Raw genomic sequence first — 17,001 nt, 5'->3', positions numbered from 1 at the left:
AAGTGAGGGACCAGTGCAAGGCTGGGGTCTGGTTTGGGTCTGGACCAATCTGAACCCAAAGGTAGAAACGGGCTGGGCTTGGACCAAGCTGAAGGCTGTGAAACTGACAAATTCGTCCCAAGTCCATCTCCAGGCAGTCTGGGCTGTGTCAGGGCATGGCCAAGTCTCCAGCTGTGGGGAGGCCCAGCACAGGCCTTGTTCCAGGCACCCCCCACCCCCAACGCCACCACCCCCACATTCTTTCTTTGTTGTGAAAGCAGCAAGGGGTGTAGGAGGCGGGTCAGGAGGAGTCAAGCTTTAGAAGATGGGCCCCAGCTGCTGCTCAGGCCTCCAGGATATGCTGAGAGGGGATGGATCCTGCTTAGACCTCCCTTACCCGCAAGCAGCTGGGAGGAGGAGGGGCAGCCACAGAGGGCCTCAGCCCCGGGAGGAGTGGCGCCAGGACTCCAGGGTCCTGCCACATGGCCACCACATGTCCCTAACAACCCAGTCCACAGCACCTTCTCCTTGGGTTGTGGGCCTCCTCCCCCACCCCCCAGATGCCCTCCCGCAGGCCCTGCTGGAGAGGATTCAAACAGGGTAAGGGAGGAGAGATCCAAGAATCAGCACTCATCCTGTTGCCACATCCATCGCGGCCCCTCAACCTTCTGTGATGGGCCCCTGTAAAACCCTTGCTTCCTTCCCTCTTCAGTCAGGACTCAAGTAGCAGAATGGTTACCTGATTCTTTTATTTAAGAAAAGTGAAATACATGGACCTGAAGGGAGGCAGCAGAGGGAACAAGAGAGGCCAGGGCAAGGCATCTTGCTTGGCCAGCCCCAAACCGTCTGACCGAAAAGCCAGCAGCAGGCTGCATCTCCCATGTGCATACTTGCTCCTTAGCCACCCTGGGAGCCTCAGAGCTAGCTACTTTAGAGGACTACAGGGTGGCCCAAGGATGTCCTGAGGGTCCTTCCTGAGGGGGATTCCTGAGGAGGGAGCTGAGACCCTAAAGGGCAGCAGCAATCTTGTTAACTGCTCCCCCTTCACTGTCCCACCGTGGGGTTGGAAGAGCCAAGAGCAACAGGGAATGCTGTGAGGGCTGTGGAGGAACCCAGCAGACCTGAAGGGCAGGCTGAATGTCAACTGCTTGAGGAGAGGTCCATAGTACTGGCACTGAAGCCTCGGGAGACCTGAAACAGACAATAATATGCCATCAGCCCAGGGACCTTGGCCTCCTGAAGACTGTCCCCTGGAGTCTATCCATCTCATGGCTGCAGTCTTCTCTCTGGACATAGGATAGAGCCTGTAACCTCAACCTCAAGCTCTGAGGCTTTGCTAGCATTTCCCAGAAGGCTACAGTATGCTGGAGAAAATACCTGGAAGAGCCACATGAATACTGCCATATATTTTGAGTATGTTGATACAAGTGGTCATTTCCCATAAAAGTGTCATTACTGTTTTTTCAAATGGAGATGACTGAATACTTTTTCCCTTCTTGATGACTGACTACTGAGTCCCCGAGGCAAGGTGTACAACAACTACATGAGGAAGAGCAATTAGAATGCCCAAATCTTTCTTGAATTATTCCTAATTCCAAAGTACCAGTTTAGAGAACATCAAATCCTGTTCTCCTCCTGATTAATTCATTTGCTACTATCTCTGGCCTGAAACTATCCCTTCCTAGTCACCACCACCACCACCAATCTGTCTGCCTGATTCAGTCTGCCAACTCCCATTCCCTAGCTACAGTCTTCATCCAAGAAGACTCTCCCCTCTTCCCTAACTCCCACTGGGCTTGCCTTATGGCTGTCCTTTCTTTCTCACCCACCAATATGCTCAGCAGCACTGCTCTCACCTGGAGGGGTGCTGCACTGGGTTGGTTCAGATAGTTTAAGGAGGCTGCCCGCTTCATGTTGCTGCTACAATGGAAAAGAAAGAATTGAGGCTTCTTCTCTTCCTCTTGGGTGTCACTAAAGCTGTGAGCCTGCCACACAAAATCAAGTCACTGCCTTCCCACAGCCCCCCTCCCTCGACACACACATTCTCTGATCTTCATCTCCTCAGGGGCACCTGTTTTTCCTGAACTCTCTCTCCATGGCCATCCCATTGACCTCCTCCATGATTCTCTCCAAGACACTTCTCCTCTGGAGGTGAGGTGCCAGGAGGATTCGGAGGCAGGACTTACTCGTCTGCTTTGCCATATCTCAGTCTCACTGTGTACCTAGAGGGCCGAGGTTCCATTCCCTGGAGCTTCCTCACTAAGAGTTCACTGCTTCTACGAAACACATCCCGGAGCTTTCCCAGAGAGCCACTCCTCTGCAGGGTCCCACTGCCATCCTGGTGGAGAAAGATGAGAAATAGGAGCTAAGGGGATCCCATGCAGACTGGCTTCCGAATCTACTCCTGCCATTTATTCTGCACACACCCCCTCTCCCCCAAAAGCCCACTGACTGAAAACCAGAGCCTTGTCACTAGCTGGCTCATCAAGATACCCCTGAGAGGCAGGGGCTAACTGAACTGGAGTGGAGACATGTTCTCATATCCTTCATGGACAGGCTCAGAGCCTTTCACGGCAGGAGAGGACAGGAGAGATCAAGGGGCAACAATCAGACTTACCCCTGACCACTCCACAGCCACAGAAGCATCTTCCCCTCCCTCAAATTTCACGCTGCTCCCAGGACCTTCCTGGGAGGTCCTTCCACTGTCCCTCTCCCCAAGCAGCTCGGCCACCTTAGTCTGGCTGATAGGGTCAGTGCCCTGGAAGGAAAAAAAAGAAGCTGGGACTTCCCACTCCTTAACTCCTCAGGACGGGGCTTTCAAACCTTTTTTTACCACCAGCTGCAGGAAGGGAGACATTTTTCCTTGTGATATCTAATGGCATACATACCGGAACAATACCCACCTTTTCTATTTGCAATGTATTCCTACATATAGATGTATATGTATTTTTAGCCATGGCCCCCATTGAGTTGACTTTATGACCCACTAATAAGCTAACACCTGCAATTTGAGAAACTCTGACATTGGGCTCCCCTCAACCATCAACCCCCTCATCCACACCACCCTTGTCCCTCCTTAATAGATTCTTCAAATTGTGAAAGGGCAAGGCTTCCCTTTAAATAATCCCATTTCGTGAAGTGAATCTTGAACTTGGAGTCCTAACCACAAAAGGCAGGTGGGGGTTAAGAACACACTTAAAAACAACCACACCCACTAGGATGTCTCACCTTCCTCTCTAGGTCTCCCTCCTGAGTCCCTCTTATTCTTTTCCTTTTTAAAGATTTTATTTATTTTTTTAGAAAGCAAGGAAGGGAGGGAGAAAGAGAAGGGAAGAAATATCAATGTGTGGTTGCCTCTCCCGCGTCCCCAACTGGGGACTCAGCCCACAACCCAGGCATGTGCCCTGACTGGGAATCAAACCAGTGACCCTTTGGTTCCCAGGCCGGCACTCAATCCACTGAGCCACACCAGCCAGGGCCACTTATTCTTCAGAGACTTAGAAGCCACAGTGGTCCCTTGTCCCTAGGGCACTACCTTCCTGACACTCTTCCCCTTCCGGTCTCTGACCTGTTTCCGGGAACGCAGGGCACATTCCTCCAGGGTCTCAGCTGCCTCCAACTTTCCCTGGCGCCTGTACAGAGCTCCTAGGTTTCTCAGAGTGGTGGTCACTGTAGGGCTGTGGGATGTGAAACCAGGGAAGGAAGAAAGGATGGGTTCCAAAAAGAAACAGGAGAGGGAAGGAGCAAAGCTAAGACCAAGGAAAGGTCAAAGGGAAGAAGGGGAAAGGTCCAGGGCTTGAATGGAGGACATCGGAGGCCAAGCCACCTTCTCACTGCAGCTTACCTGCTCACTTTGCAGGCCTTGTACCAGCCTCCGTACTCAGCGTAGGGTGTGCCACCCTCCCGGTGCCTTGTCTGCAGTAGGACAGAAGTGGCGGGAGCCAGAGATGTGAGTAGAGAGAAGCTGGGGTGCAAGCTGGAGCTGGGCGAGGGTGTGGGCTGGGTTGGGGAAGGCACCATGCATCTGGGGCTGGTGCTTGATTGAGAAGTGAAGAATTGGGCTAGTGTAAGGAGTAAGATAGAAGCCCTGGTAGCCTCAGACTCCCCAGGCTGGGCTCCCCCACTCACTTTGCTCATTTCCTCCCGCTCCTCTGCATGCATCCAGATGGGCTTGTGGTCATCTGCAGGGGATACATGGGATAAGGTGGCAAGGTTAAAGAACTGAGCTAGACAGTACGAGGGGATCCAGGACCCAGAGGTCCACAGGGCTGGACTAAAGGAGTCTGGCTCCCCCTGTGAATCGCTATGACCTAACCCTCCCACATTTGGTCTGCATTTCTTTTCCTCCCTACAGGTCCCTTCCCAAGCCCTTGCTACTCACCATCCACAGACCCAAACTCCTGCACATGGGCGCGAGTCAGGATCTCCTTGTAAAGCGTCTCAGCTTCAGCATATTTGCCCTGTTTCAGGTAACAGGAAGCCTGGGGGCAGAAAGGCAAAAATGCAGGAGCAAGAGATGGAGACAAGATCTCAGCCAGGCTCAGGGATTTCCACTTCTTGGTCTCTCTGACTTTCCCCAGAGATCCTCCTCACACCTTCTTTTCTAGCTGCAGGGTTAAGAGTGATCCCACTCTACTCCCAAGAGGTTAGGGAACTTCTGCCTTGCCACTGGAATAAAGCAGATCCCTCAGCCCCAAAGGCAGCCCCAGGGATGGGCACAAAGGCGATGGGGTTGGTGTACCAGACTATAATACTGTCCCTTCCCCTCCTTCCACCCAGTTTGCCCCCTCCTCCCTTACCAGGTTGTTCTTGGTCCGGGCTACATTAGGGTTGTCCAGCCCCAGTTGCCCCTCATAAATGGCCAGTGCCCTCCGGTAGTAGCGTTCGACAGCCTCATACTTGCCCTGGTTTTGGCACAACAGGGCCAGGTTGTTCAGCTGCTTTGCCACATCTGGGTGGTCGGCACCCAGGACCTGAAGGGAAGCAAAGCAATGATAGATGACTGTAATTATTTGTGTCCACATGTGCACATGTGCGTGTGCATGCACATGCACCTGCCGGGAATAGGGGAAATGGAACGAAGGAAGAGCAAACAAGGTGGAGGGAGGTGAGAAACAAAGAAGTGAGGCCAGAGGGTAGACCAGAAGAGATGATGGGAGAGAGAGCACAGCAGTAGGGAAGAATGGGAAAAGGGTGGGCACCTTTTCTCGGATCTCCAGTGCCCGCTGGCACAGCGGCTCCGCCTCCTTGTATTTGCCCCTTTTGCCATAGAGCACAGCCAGATTGTTGAGTGTGGCAGCCACCTAGGAAGACAGGTCTGTCCCCTCAGACGCTGGTGCTTTCAAGGACCTTGAGAATTGGAGGTTCTTCCCCATACTGTACAACCCCAAGAGAAATGGACTCTGCCACCCTAGTCAGAGTCAGGGGAGGGGAAATTGCTGAGTGGGATGGCTCTGAGGTTCTCCATGGGGGTGGTATCGCCCTCTAGGGGCACTTTTAGGCATTTCCAATGGTGTTTGTTTTGGGGTTTTTTTTTCTTTTGTTGTTTGCCATGAAAATTGGGGCAGTATTACCTTCCAGGAGGCAAGGAAGCTACAGGTGTTCTGCATTTGTGAGATAGCTGTGCTAACTTTTCAATGTCAGCGTGACTGAATGTAAGCTTACTGAATGTAAGCTTTGACACTGGTAGGATATCAAGACAGAAGTTATCTCTTCTGAGATACATCATCCCTGCCTATCACATGACATAGCATAGGGAATTATTTTCAGTTAGCTCATTTTCGGAAATATCTTATTTCTCATTTTCTTCACTTTGGCAACCTACTGTTTATCTTAGCATGCTATCCCTACTTATTTCTCTATCATATACAAACAAATCTGGTCTGTTGTTACTTGTTCTGACGCTGGATTTTAAACTCCCACCCACCAACCCTTCTGCTCTGTCATTTTTTAGCCCTTCTTATATAGAATGGTTTCCTGGTCTTACTCCTTCTAAACCTAAAGTTATTCATTACATATCAGACTACTATATTATATATTCTAGCATAGTTGTATTCACTACCACAATTGTTATATTGTATTTTTACTTCACTGTAATATATTATGTATATTGTTTTATTATAAATTATATTTTTTGTTTCTCTTTTATATTAATATGGTATCATTCAACATTTTGGAAATTATATATGTAGGTAGATTACATTATCTATGAATTAAGTTTCAGGAAAATACTCTTTATAAGAAAGTCATTTGGGTCTCAGAGTTGGGATCAGCAGACACGGCCTGGAAGAGAAGAGTCCTCACACCTCCTTCATGAGCATCCCCAGGGACTGGGCTGAGGGCAGAGGATGGACGAGCTAAGAGAGGCCAAAAAAACATGGGGGGAAGGAGGGCAAGGATACTGACAGCAGGGTGGTCCCGGCCTAGGGTGCTCTCTCGGATGCTGAGGGCGTCATTCAGCAGGTGGGCAGCTTCCTTATACTTATTCTGGTCCCTGAAAGAAGACAAAAGTGTGAAGGGGTTACCCTGAACTCTATCCCCAAGCCACCTCCTTCCCTCCTTTCCTTTGGGATGACTGAGATACCCTTAGGGATTGGGCCCACCATAAGGAGACACAAAGCCCAGTGTGTGTGAGCAGTGAGAGGGGTTCACCAACACACTCATACTGGACGCAAAACTGTGCCATGTCAAGAGGAGGCCACAAGTTATTGGACACAAGACACAGAAAGAGAGAGAAAAAGAGACCTTCCTCAGAAGAAAGACTGAAAAAGCAAAGAGCCTGAAAGATGAGTATTCTCTGAGGTCAAGGGCCCAGGTATGAAAAGAATGAGAATTCTGGTACAAGAGAAAGCCCCCAAGTGGCATATACCAGGATGCCCAGCAGGTGGAAGAGGTACCCACTGAAGAGCAGGAATGGGAGCCAAAGGTGGATCAAGGTTGGAATCTGGAGGCAGATTTGTGGCCAGAAGGAGGGCAGTACTCACCGATACACCAAAGCAAGGATGTTGAGCATGGTCGCAACATCTGGGTGACCACGGCCAGATGTGCGCTCCAGGTCCTCCAGTGCCTGCTTACAGAGTGGCACAGCCACCTCATAGCGACCCTGGGCTGCATACTGAATCACCAAGTTGTGCAGAGTCCGTAATCTTGCTGGGATCTCATATCCACTATGCTGGGTGCCCTGGCCACGCGACACTAAACCATCCAAGAAAATGAACAGGAGACTGACTTCCTTAGGGGACTCTTCCTCTCTCCTTTGCTGCCTCCTCTCCCCACCCACGCTCCATGTCTTCATCCATGCCTGCACCTGCCCCCACCAGGCTCTCTCTGGAGACCTGTCTCAGCTACTATTCTTCTGCCCACTCTCTTGAATCTGTGCCCATCACAGTCCCATTTGCTCACCCAGCAATTCATTCACTCAACAAACATTTACTAAATAAGCAGGAGCCAGGGGCTGTGCCAGAGATACAAAGATAAGAAAAACCTGCTTCTTTCCCTTGAGGAGCTCACATTCTCCCACTCAGCTGTGAACTCCTCACTGGCAAGACCCCTGTTGTTCTCATCTCAGTATCCTTAGTGCCTAGCACAGTACCTGGCACATCATGTCAAGTGTGTAATAAATGTTGATGAATAAGAAATAATGGGGAGGCTGAGGAAATCAAAGTACTAGCCCAGTCTCTACCCCATCTCCAGAGGAAGTGGAGAACCTATTTCTAGATAGTAAGCACCCTGTATATGAGGCGGGGGGGGGGGGGGTGAGGGGTGGGCAGCAGGGAGCACAGCTATACCAGGCTCCTGCTGCCCTGCTTCACCCTCCCACTCCAGAGACAGACTCACAGCCATTGCTTGGGTCTTCTTCCTCCTCGTTGGGGAAGAGGTCATCCAGGGAATCCTTGGTGGCATCGCCCTCCTTCTCCTCCTAGAAAAACAGCAAGTGTATCTGGGCCAACATATCCCCAGTAACCTCTTCAGAGCCCCTCTGAACCATGAAATCCCTGACAGATGGGGCCCAGGAGAACCTTGTTCATGTTCCTGCCCCTGGGAAGGCCAGCATTTGTCTTGCCAACCTCAGGCCTCTCATTTGCAAATCTCTTAACTTTCCTTTCTTTCACTTCAAAGTTTCCTCCCTAAGCACCCTCATTCTCCAGCCTCCACCTCTCACCCCCTCAACTCTTATAATTATAGCTGTATGTGTTTACATTGATTATATGTCTGTCCAATCTCTCCTGAGGGCAGGGAGTGTGTCTGATCTTACTGACACATACACAAAGTGTCTGCCTCAGCCTTGTCCTCATTACCGGCTACTGCTCACGCTGGACTTAGTGCCCATCCCTCACTGTCTAACCTACTTCCACACTTGGCAAATTTGCTGTGTCCACAAGGCACTGCAGCCCTGTACAAACACCTCCAACCCTCCTGCCCAGCTTTGCCAATGTGTCTCAGGCACTTCATACCACTTTCCCTACAATAGACCAGCTTTCCATTCCTGGAGCCTCATCAATGACATCTCCCATCTCCCAGTTTAGAAAACCCCTCCCTGTCCCTCATTATCCTTCAAACTTCATCCCAACTCCCAATCATTTAAATTAAAAAAAAAAAGTCCAAGTTAGATCTTACCATCCCTGTATCCTGCCTCCTCTGACTCTTTCCCAGACCATTCCAGTCCCCAGGAACCTGTCCCTTTGGAGTTCCTCCCACCCTGACTGAGCCACTCATCCAGCACTGAGCACTTGGGCTTGGTGTGGTCGCACATGTGTTCTCATGTGTAAGTCTTGTCCTTACAGCCACATTATAAACTCAAACAAGCAAGAAACTCTCTTTTATAGTTCTCTATGTGTCCATTATACGTATCTTCTTGAACTGCTTAAGGTATACACAAATACCTGCTGAGTGAGGGTTAATTTTAGATTTTGTGAGCAAATTTTAGGAGGGTCTTGCTCACCTGGGCGATGCTTTCCCTAATTCTAGCACTTAGGGTTCTGGATTGGAATTCTCCAGGTGCTTATCTCTCTCCCTGACACAAACCTATAATCGTGAGAGCAGGAACTCTGTCTGCCTTGTTCACTGTTGTATCCCCAGTGGAGGCAATGCCTGGCATATATAATAGTCATTTAGTTAAATGGTGATTGAATGAGTGAATAGTCTTTCCCCCTTGCAGTCAGCTGGAGTTGGGGTCAGGACCTGAATTCTGCTACTTGGGGCAGGTTGATCAGTGCTGCTGTCCCCTACAAATATGGAGTCATTGCCCTGCCTTTGCCATGACTCCCAGCAACCCCTGACCCAGCCTCTCCTATAATGCTTACTGTGGCATGCCCATCCTCGTCATACTGCCGTAGCTGCCCCAAGAATTCCAGGTGCTTCTTCTCCTCCTCCAGCTGAGCCACAGCCTGCTCGCTGCGCTGTAGCCGCTGCTGGGTACCCGCCAGCTCGTCCCGGAGCCACTGGTTCTCCTGGCACAGCCGCCGTACCTGAGCCCGTAGCTTCTGTTTCTCCGACTCCACTGTGCTCAGGTGACTGGCCAAAGCCAGCATCACCTAGGTGGGCACATCCTGTGAGCACCAGACTCTGGCTAGGAGTATTCAGGAATAGGCAGGAGGGAAGCCTACTGGGAGGTGGCAAGACTAGCAGGAGCCAGGAAGTGGGGCTAGGGGGCAATGACTCTACCTTCAAAATACACCCTTAATCCAATTTCTCACCACCTCGAGAGTCACCACCCTGGGCCAAGCCACCATCAATTCCTACCTGGATTACTACAATAGCCTCCTCACTGGCCTCCTTATTTCTGCTCTTGTTCCCTTAGAGTCTATTAACCCAGCAGCCAGATGATCTTTTTTAAAATGTTAAGTTAGAACATATCACTCCTCTCCTCAGTCCTTATGATGACCTACAAGTTCCACATAATCTGTCCCCCTCTCCCCACCCTGTTACCTCTTGAACTTCATTTTCTATTTTACTTCTCCTCATTCACTTGACTGTAGCCACAATGGCCCCTCATTGAATTCACTGAGAAAACTCTGGTTCAGGGCCTTTGCACTTGCTGTCCACTCTGCTTAGGATGCTTTTCCCCAATTTATTGCATGACTCATTCCCTGATCTTCAAACCTTTGCTCAAATGTCACCATTTCAGTGAAGCCTTTTTTGACCACCCTATCTGAAGTCAAATGTTCTCTCCATACTCCCTAATCCCCTTCCCTGCTTTATTTTTACCTTTTTATCCTTAGCAATTATCACTTTGGTATACTTAATCATTTGCTTATTTGTTTGTGTACTGTCTGCCTCCCCCAGATAGAGTGTAAGCTCTAAGATGTCAAGGAGTTTTGAGTGTTGTGTTCAGTGATGTGCCTCCAGTGCCCAGAAGAGTAGTGCCTGGCCCATAGTAGAGGCTTAATACATATTTACTGAATGAATGTAAGAATCTAGGACAAGGGGATCCCAAGTGACCCCAAACCTCCAATAAGACAACTGTTCCTCCATGGGCCATTTGACACCACCTCCTCCCTCTCACCTGGGCCTCACTCAGCCCCAGCTCAATGTTTTCCATGGAACGACGCAGCTGCCGGGCCTTCTCATGCACCAGCCCTTCTTCATGGCCTCCCTGCTGCAGACACTCAATGGTATGGGACAGGCTTTGTAGTACAGCCTGGTGTTCACTGTGTAGGGCCTCTAGCCCTTGGCTCACCAGCCGAGTGCTTCCCAGGATCTCCTCCTGGCTGAGTCGGTGCCCTGCAGGTTCATCCCGCTGCCCCAACACCAGGCCCGACATCCTGGCCTGGAAGACCTTGCTTGGGCTAGGAGAAACAACAGAGCTCAGGTGAGGTAAAGATAAGAAAGAAAGGTTGAGGTTAGAGGGTGGTAGGATCCAAGTTAAGGAGTGAGAGAGAGTATGTGACCCTGTGGTTTAACTGGAGAGAGTGACCAGTGGGGAGGGATCCTACAGCACTAAGAACACAAAGCTTAATGTTGTAAGAAAGAGAGAGGGAGAAGAAATGACTTAGATAAAAAAAGAATAGAACCCTGGCTGGTGTGGCTCAGTGGACTGAGCACCAGCCTGTGAATCAAAAGAGCATGGTTCAATTCCTGGTCAGGGCACATGCCTGGGTTGCAGGTTCTTCCTAGGTCGGGCACATGAGAGGCAACCAATAGATGTTTCACCCTCTCTTTCTCCCTCCCTTCCCCTCTCTGTAAAAATAAATAAACAAAATCTTTTTTAAAGAAGGAATCAGGAGATGAGAGACAATAGCACTACAAGGAACCCAGAGGGTGCTTGGTGAGCATTACAAAGGGAACAGGTTTAAAGCTGACAGGAGATATGCAGAAGAGGTGCAGAGGTTTTGGGAAAAGGGAAGAAATAAGTTTCAAAGTTAAATCAGGGAAAAGGAGGAAAAAAGAAAACAGGAGCCTTCATTGCAGGACCCAAAAGGCTCAAAGTCTTCAGGTTGCATCATCGTCAGAGCTAAGACCAGTCATCTCCAAACCTGGTCAGCCCTACGTCTTTCTCCACTAGCCCCCCACCCCCCAGGTCTCAGGCAGTCTTCCTACTTCCTCAAAAGGGCCTTGTTTCTCACCTTTGAAGTCCTCTTACCTGTTTACAGAGCACAGCCCTTGGCTGTGGCACTCAGGCCAGAGCCCAGAAGAAACTCTGTTCAGCAGCCAGGGACTCAGGAGTTGCCCTGCCCAAAGTCCAGAAGTCCAGCATTCCCACCCCTTCTCTTTCCACTTCACAGCCACCCAGAGGACCTGGCACAAAGCCCCACCCAGGATAAACACCCTCCCTCCCCTTGCCCGCAAGTCTTCAAAGATGAACAGTGTCTCTCCTTCTCCAAGCCAGCCTCTCACCCCAAGCCTAGGGAGCTATTTTCTCCCAAGAAGGGAGTGATTCTAGATCTGGGACCTGCCGCAAAGAGTGTGTCTGGCTAAGCGTAAGGAGGAAGACCTGATCACTCCTGGCTCAGTCACTTCCATGGCTTTGTCTCTGTTACGATCACCAACTAACAGGCTCTGAGAGAGTCACCTTAGGGCGCCTCCCAGACGCCTGATGATGCGAGAAAGAACGGCAGGTCTGCCGAGTCGCTGCAGGGTCACAGGGAAACGCGGCGCTGGGAGATAAGTCTCCCCGGCCTTGGAATGCGGTAGAGGAGTGCCCCAGGCTGTCGCCCTGCCCTGCGGCTCAGGGCGGGGATACGAGTGAGATAGGCGGCGACGACGGGGGGTGGGGGACGGGTACAGGTGGACGACAGACGTACTAGTCATGGGTGAAGAGACTCAGCGGCCCCACAATCCTGTAGTCACTGAGTCCGTTGGTAGTGCAGGGGGCGGGGCAGGCCCGTCTCTCTCTGGACATCGAGGGGCGGGAAGAAAGCGGGGGGGCGGAGTTTTTTAGTCTGTCTGGAGTTATGTGAGGTCTGTCGGCGAGGGCTTGTTCATCTGTCCGAGAGTACGGAAATAAGAAGTAGTGGGATCTCAACCCTCAGCCCCAGAGGTATCTCAAACACTCACCCGTAGTCTGTCGACCTGGCTGCCGCCCTAGCCGGTACTGCCCCTTTAAATGCATCATGGCTGCCGCTCGAGGCAATTGTTTTGACGGTTCCGAGGGGCGGGGCCTGCTCCCCAGTCACGCGACCTAAGAACCGCCAGAGGATTGGTTCTGACGACGCGCAGGCAGGAAAGGAGGTGTGTACCTAGCTGGCTCTCTGGCTCTCCTTTCACCTCTTTTACGTCATGAAGAAGCGACGGCACAAGGAGTTATTAGCATTATTCCCGAGCGCCGGGCTGCCTGGCTAAAGGTAATGGTGGCGTGCTGAGCCCGGAGGACCCTGATTACTCTCATGGCTCTACGGGCACTGATCCGTACTCTAGGCTCTCTGAGCCTGGCGCCCCCGGCTGCCGCCGCGCCCGGCCCGAGCCTGCTCCCGGCCGCCAAGGTAATCCACCTTACCCGGAGATGAGGCTGTTTCCGTTCGGGCCGCCAGAGAGGGGATCCCCGGAGATGGGAGGCAGGGATACGAGTCTGATCAGTAGTCACGCTGGCCCGTGTCCTTGGATAAGTCACTCTACCCTCAGCTGTCTCCTCCATAAGTGTTGCCATTTACAGAGAACCGGTTGCACAGATTTCAAAGTAATCGACACTTATTGGGTGCTTACCATAAGCCAGGGATAAAGTAATAGAGGTTTTAAATAGGTGAACACTTTTCAACTACTCTACAAGGTAGTTATATATTATATTAACATTTCCGTTTTCATGAGAAAACTGATAAGCAATCCAAGGTCATACACCAACTATTTGAACTAGGCGGTCTGTCTTCAAAGCCTGAACTCTTAACCATTATGATAACCATTAAGAATGCTGAGATTAGAGAATACAGGGCAAGATACTAAGAATAGTAGCCTAAGGTGAAGGTATCACAAGATCCTTAGTGGGCGATTTGTGAATCACAGAAAAGAGAAGTTGAAGTCTTGCTCTGTACCTCTCAGGCTGATGGTAGAGTTTGGCAGATGCATACTTAAAATTCAAAACCTACTCTGTGACCTTCTGGGAATATAGCAGGGACCAAGGCAGAAATGATCTGATCCCTTCCCTCCATTTGTGTCTAAAAAACTCGCAGAAATATAATGCAAATGGGCAAAAGGCATGGCTGCTGTTGGTGGTATATGGATTTGTGGAAGCTACCAGTTCTGGAAAAGCAAGTTGTTTGGGGAAGGAAAAATTTCCTGGAGAAGGAGAATAGAGCCAGATTTAGTAGACACATCAATGGAAGAACATTCCATTATGGAATTGAGATACTTCAGAGGTGAAAGGATTGAATGAGGAAGGTAATCAACACACATGCACCTAGATAAACATTCCACACTGGTATCTGTACAAGCTGTGAAGTGTAGAGTTTTTGGACTGCTGGTCTGGGACACCTCCAGGAGGAAGTGGGCTACAAGCTGAACTTGGTCTCTAACCTCTCCCTTGGTTCTGTGATCCTTCTCCTTCAATTAGCTTTGACATGAAAGAGCTTTATGTTTATCTCTAGGTGACAAACAATGCCCTTCTCCAGCTGCCCTCTGCCTCATTGTTGCTACCTTGCCGCTCAATCCTTACTTCTGAGGCCCTTCATGCCAACCTTGTGTCCTGGAAGAGTCGTACCACGTACACCATTAGACCATTGAAGATGAGGAAGTCTGGGGGCCGAGACCACACAGGTGGGAGCAAGGGCAAGAGGATTTAAGCAATAAGGGAGAAAAACATGGTAGGACCCTAGTTCTGTATATTGATACAGGCAAAGGAATGTAATTAAAACACATTTATTCGTATCGTATCAGCAGCCGTCCATCTCGAGAGACGATGGTGTAGCTTCTTAAGAGTCTATCTGCACCGCCGAGAATGGCTGTGCAGTCCGACTCGGGAGTGACAGGGTATCTGTCTCCTCCCGTGTTGAATCAACATCTTGCGATGACGCTGGAGTGTCCTCTCCAGTGGAGCTGAAGCTACAGAGCCTGGGCAGGGTGATATGGAGGGTCTGCTGTTGCCCATGCAGCAGACCCCCCCTCTCTTCGCAGCTGAAGGGTCCAAGGGAAAGACGGAGTCAATACAGCTTGGCTTCAGGTGCGCCGCAGGAGTTGCCGGTGTTGACTACAACGTCGAACCGCCTTAGGGACTCCGGCTCCGGATTTTCTGTCGGGATTTACTCCCTTAGCCTTTCCCCTGAAGAGGTATGCCGCAAGGCAGCGGAGGTTTTTTGGAGTCAGAGTTTTCCTTCTCTGATGTGCCCTGACTGGAAGATCGAACCAGCGACACTTAGCTCGCAGGCCGACGCTCAATCCACTGATCCAAACCAGCCAGGGGTGAAAACACATTTATTAGACTCCTACATATAGTATAAGAACGAGAAGATGGACTAAAAAGCAATAGAGAAGTGATCTGTGTTCCTGAAGACAATCTAGATAATTGAAGATAACTGGACATACACAAGCCTGAAACCTGTATAATTTTATTTACCAATGTCACCCCAATAAATTTAAGAAAAAATAATTTATAGCAGTTGAAATTGAACACTGTTTACATGGCCTTCAGTAAACTTACTGAATTTAGTAATTTGTAGAAAATTTATCTGGAGGTTTTATACAATTTTAATAATCATATAATTATGTTTTTACCAAGGTCCATGTGTTTCCTCATCCCCATTTACCCCCCTGTGCTGTGAAAATTTTTTTGTCATTTTCTGTTGAGTCATAATGTTGGGAAACACTGCTCTCTGCCAAGGACAGGCCTGTTGATCTGACTTGGGTTATGTCCCCTTACTGTCCTGACCACAGGCCGAATCAAAGTGCATGGTATTGGTGGGGGACACAAGCAACGTTATCGCATGATTGACTTTCTTCGGTTCCGGCCAGAACAGGAAACCAAGCCAGGACCCTTTGAGGAGAAGGTCATCCTTGTCCGCTATGATCCCTGTAGGCAAGTTTGGGATGTGGGGTGAATGATATGACTAAATGACTGCTCTGTGGCTTTTCAGAAGATATGGGGTTGCCTAGAAGGTCTGTTCACCTGTTTCTCACCCTGAACAGGTCAGCAGACATAGCTCTGGTTGCTGGGGGCAGCCGGAAACGCTGGATCATTGCCACAGAAAACATGCAGGCTGGAGATACAATCCTGAACTCTGACCACATAGGCCGAATGGCAGGTGAGAGATGGTCACCGGATGTGTGTGGGCTGGGAGACTACAAGTATTCTGGTGCTAATGAAATTCTGTCTTTTAGTTGCTCCTCGGGAAGGGGATGCACATCCTCTTGGGGCCTTGCCTGTGGGGACCCTGATCAACAACGTGGAGAGTGAGCCAGGCCGGGGGGCTCAGTATATCCGAGCTGCAGGTATGAAGAAAGGAGCTGCTTGGGGTCTTAGAATTTGAAAGACCAGATGGTACCCAAGGTCACAATTCTGTGAACCCATGGGCCCACACGTGGTCCATTGGCAGAGGAAAAGGAAAATGAGTATGAAGAGGTGCTTGTGTTTTTACCTAAAACATGGCATGCATCCTGCTTCAATGTATATGCTCCTATAGGACAAAGCTGCCCTTTGTGGAGGGTGGCAAAGCTGCTTCTCCCCTCTGCAGGGACATGCGGTGTGCTGCTACGGAAGGTGAATGGAACAGCCATTATCCAACTGCCCTCTAAGAGGCAGATGCAGGTGTGTGGGGGGGTATAAGTGGGAGGGATCAGCAAGGGAGGAATTTTTGGAATGAACCTTTCCTGGCCCACATTGCTCCCAGGTGTTGTATATTAGGAACTGCCCCAAGCTGTATCTGACCTTTTCTGCTGTGTTAAGTGACTAGAGATACTTAGTCAGGCCGTCACCATAATGGAATAGAAAAATGTCTTTTGTTTTCAATTCCTGTAAGACCTGTACTCAGGCTCACTTATGTTGTGCTTTCCCCTGTCCTCTCCCTTGTCATTGAGTGTAAGAACCTTCCCAAGAGTCCTGCCCTCAACATTATCAGGCTCTTTCCCCACACGGTGCATTCTCTTCCATCTGCTTTCTCTGTCAGGTGCTGGAAACGTGCATAGCAACAGTAGGCCGAGTATCCAATGTTGATCATAACAAACGAGTCATTGGCAAGGCCGGGCGGAACCGCTGGCTGGGCAAGAGGCCTTCCAGTGGGCGATGGCACCGCAAGGGGGGCTGGGCTGGCCGAAAGATTCGGCCACTGCCCCCAATGAAGAGTTATGTGAAACTGCCCTCAGCTGCTGCCCAAAGCTGATGCCCCTGGACTATAATAAAATGAACCCGTTTGTATCTGATACTGGTGTTTTGCAAGGGGAGATGGTAAATACTGGACCTGGGGAAGGAGAAAGGGAAAGGCAACATGGGGCAAAGACTGCTGCTGCAACCGCCTCATTTCTCTCAGTTCCTTCATCGGTAATGCAGAATGGGGTAAGAAATGACCTACAAGGTCTTACCCAGTTCTGACTTGGGGAAACGGAGAAGGCACTTCCGGTGGCAGGAGGGAGGACAGGAAAAGGACAGGGCGGAGAGGAGGAGGT

The 17,001-nt window shown here is 50.2% G+C and overlaps 2 protein-coding genes across 4 annotated transcripts; one reads left to right on the top strand and one right to left on the bottom strand.

The window, feature by feature from the left end:
* Window positions 1-1,061: 1,061 nt before the first annotated feature.
* KLC4 (kinesin light chain 4) lies at window positions 1,062-12,549 on the bottom strand. Of its 3 annotated transcripts, none has more exons than XM_090282446.1 (16): window positions 12,475-12,549; window positions 10,484-10,766; window positions 9,282-9,512; window positions 7,816-7,897; window positions 6,963-7,173; window positions 6,385-6,472; window positions 5,181-5,282; window positions 4,779-4,952; window positions 4,361-4,460; window positions 4,108-4,160; window positions 3,824-3,894; window positions 3,548-3,656; window positions 2,597-2,737; window positions 2,202-2,317; window positions 1,836-1,899; window positions 1,062-1,170 (listed from the first exon to the last, which is right to left on the bottom strand). In XM_090282446.1, the coding sequence occupies exons 2-16, from the start codon at window positions 10,739-10,741 to the stop codon at window positions 1,120-1,122; spliced, it is 1,851 nt and encodes a 616-aa protein (XP_090138572.1). In that variant the 5' UTR covers window positions 10,742-10,766; window positions 12,475-12,549; the 3' UTR covers window positions 1,062-1,119. The 3 variants fall into 3 exon arrangements, with proteins under 3 accessions (XP_090138572.1, XP_090138570.1, XP_090138571.1); XM_090282444.1 differs by lacking the exon at window positions 12,475-12,549 and adding an exon at window positions 11,990-12,388; XM_090282445.1 differs by lacking the exon at window positions 12,475-12,549 and adding an exon at window positions 11,561-11,620.
* A 137-nt stretch (window positions 12,550-12,686) lies between these two features.
* MRPL2 (mitochondrial ribosomal protein L2) lies at window positions 12,687-16,758 on the top strand. The gene is made up of 7 exons (XM_090282447.1): window positions 12,687-12,899; window positions 13,995-14,163; window positions 15,277-15,418; window positions 15,529-15,644; window positions 15,721-15,831; window positions 16,074-16,147; window positions 16,506-16,758. Exons 1-7 carry the CDS (start codon window positions 12,804-12,806, stop codon window positions 16,716-16,718), a joined length of 921 nt encoding a protein of 306 aa, XP_090138573.1. The 5' UTR covers window positions 12,687-12,803; the 3' UTR covers window positions 16,719-16,758.
* The last annotated feature ends 243 nt before the right edge of the window (window positions 16,759-17,001 follow it).

The sequence above is a fragment of the Furipterus horrens genome, unplaced genomic scaffold (assembly GCF_987537825.1).
Source record: "Furipterus horrens unplaced genomic scaffold, mFurHor1.1.pri manual_scaffold_6, whole genome shotgun sequence".
Taxonomy (NCBI): domain Eukaryota; kingdom Metazoa; phylum Chordata; class Mammalia; order Chiroptera; family Furipteridae; genus Furipterus; species Furipterus horrens.
This window is presented reverse-complemented; position numbering and strand designations above follow the sequence as displayed.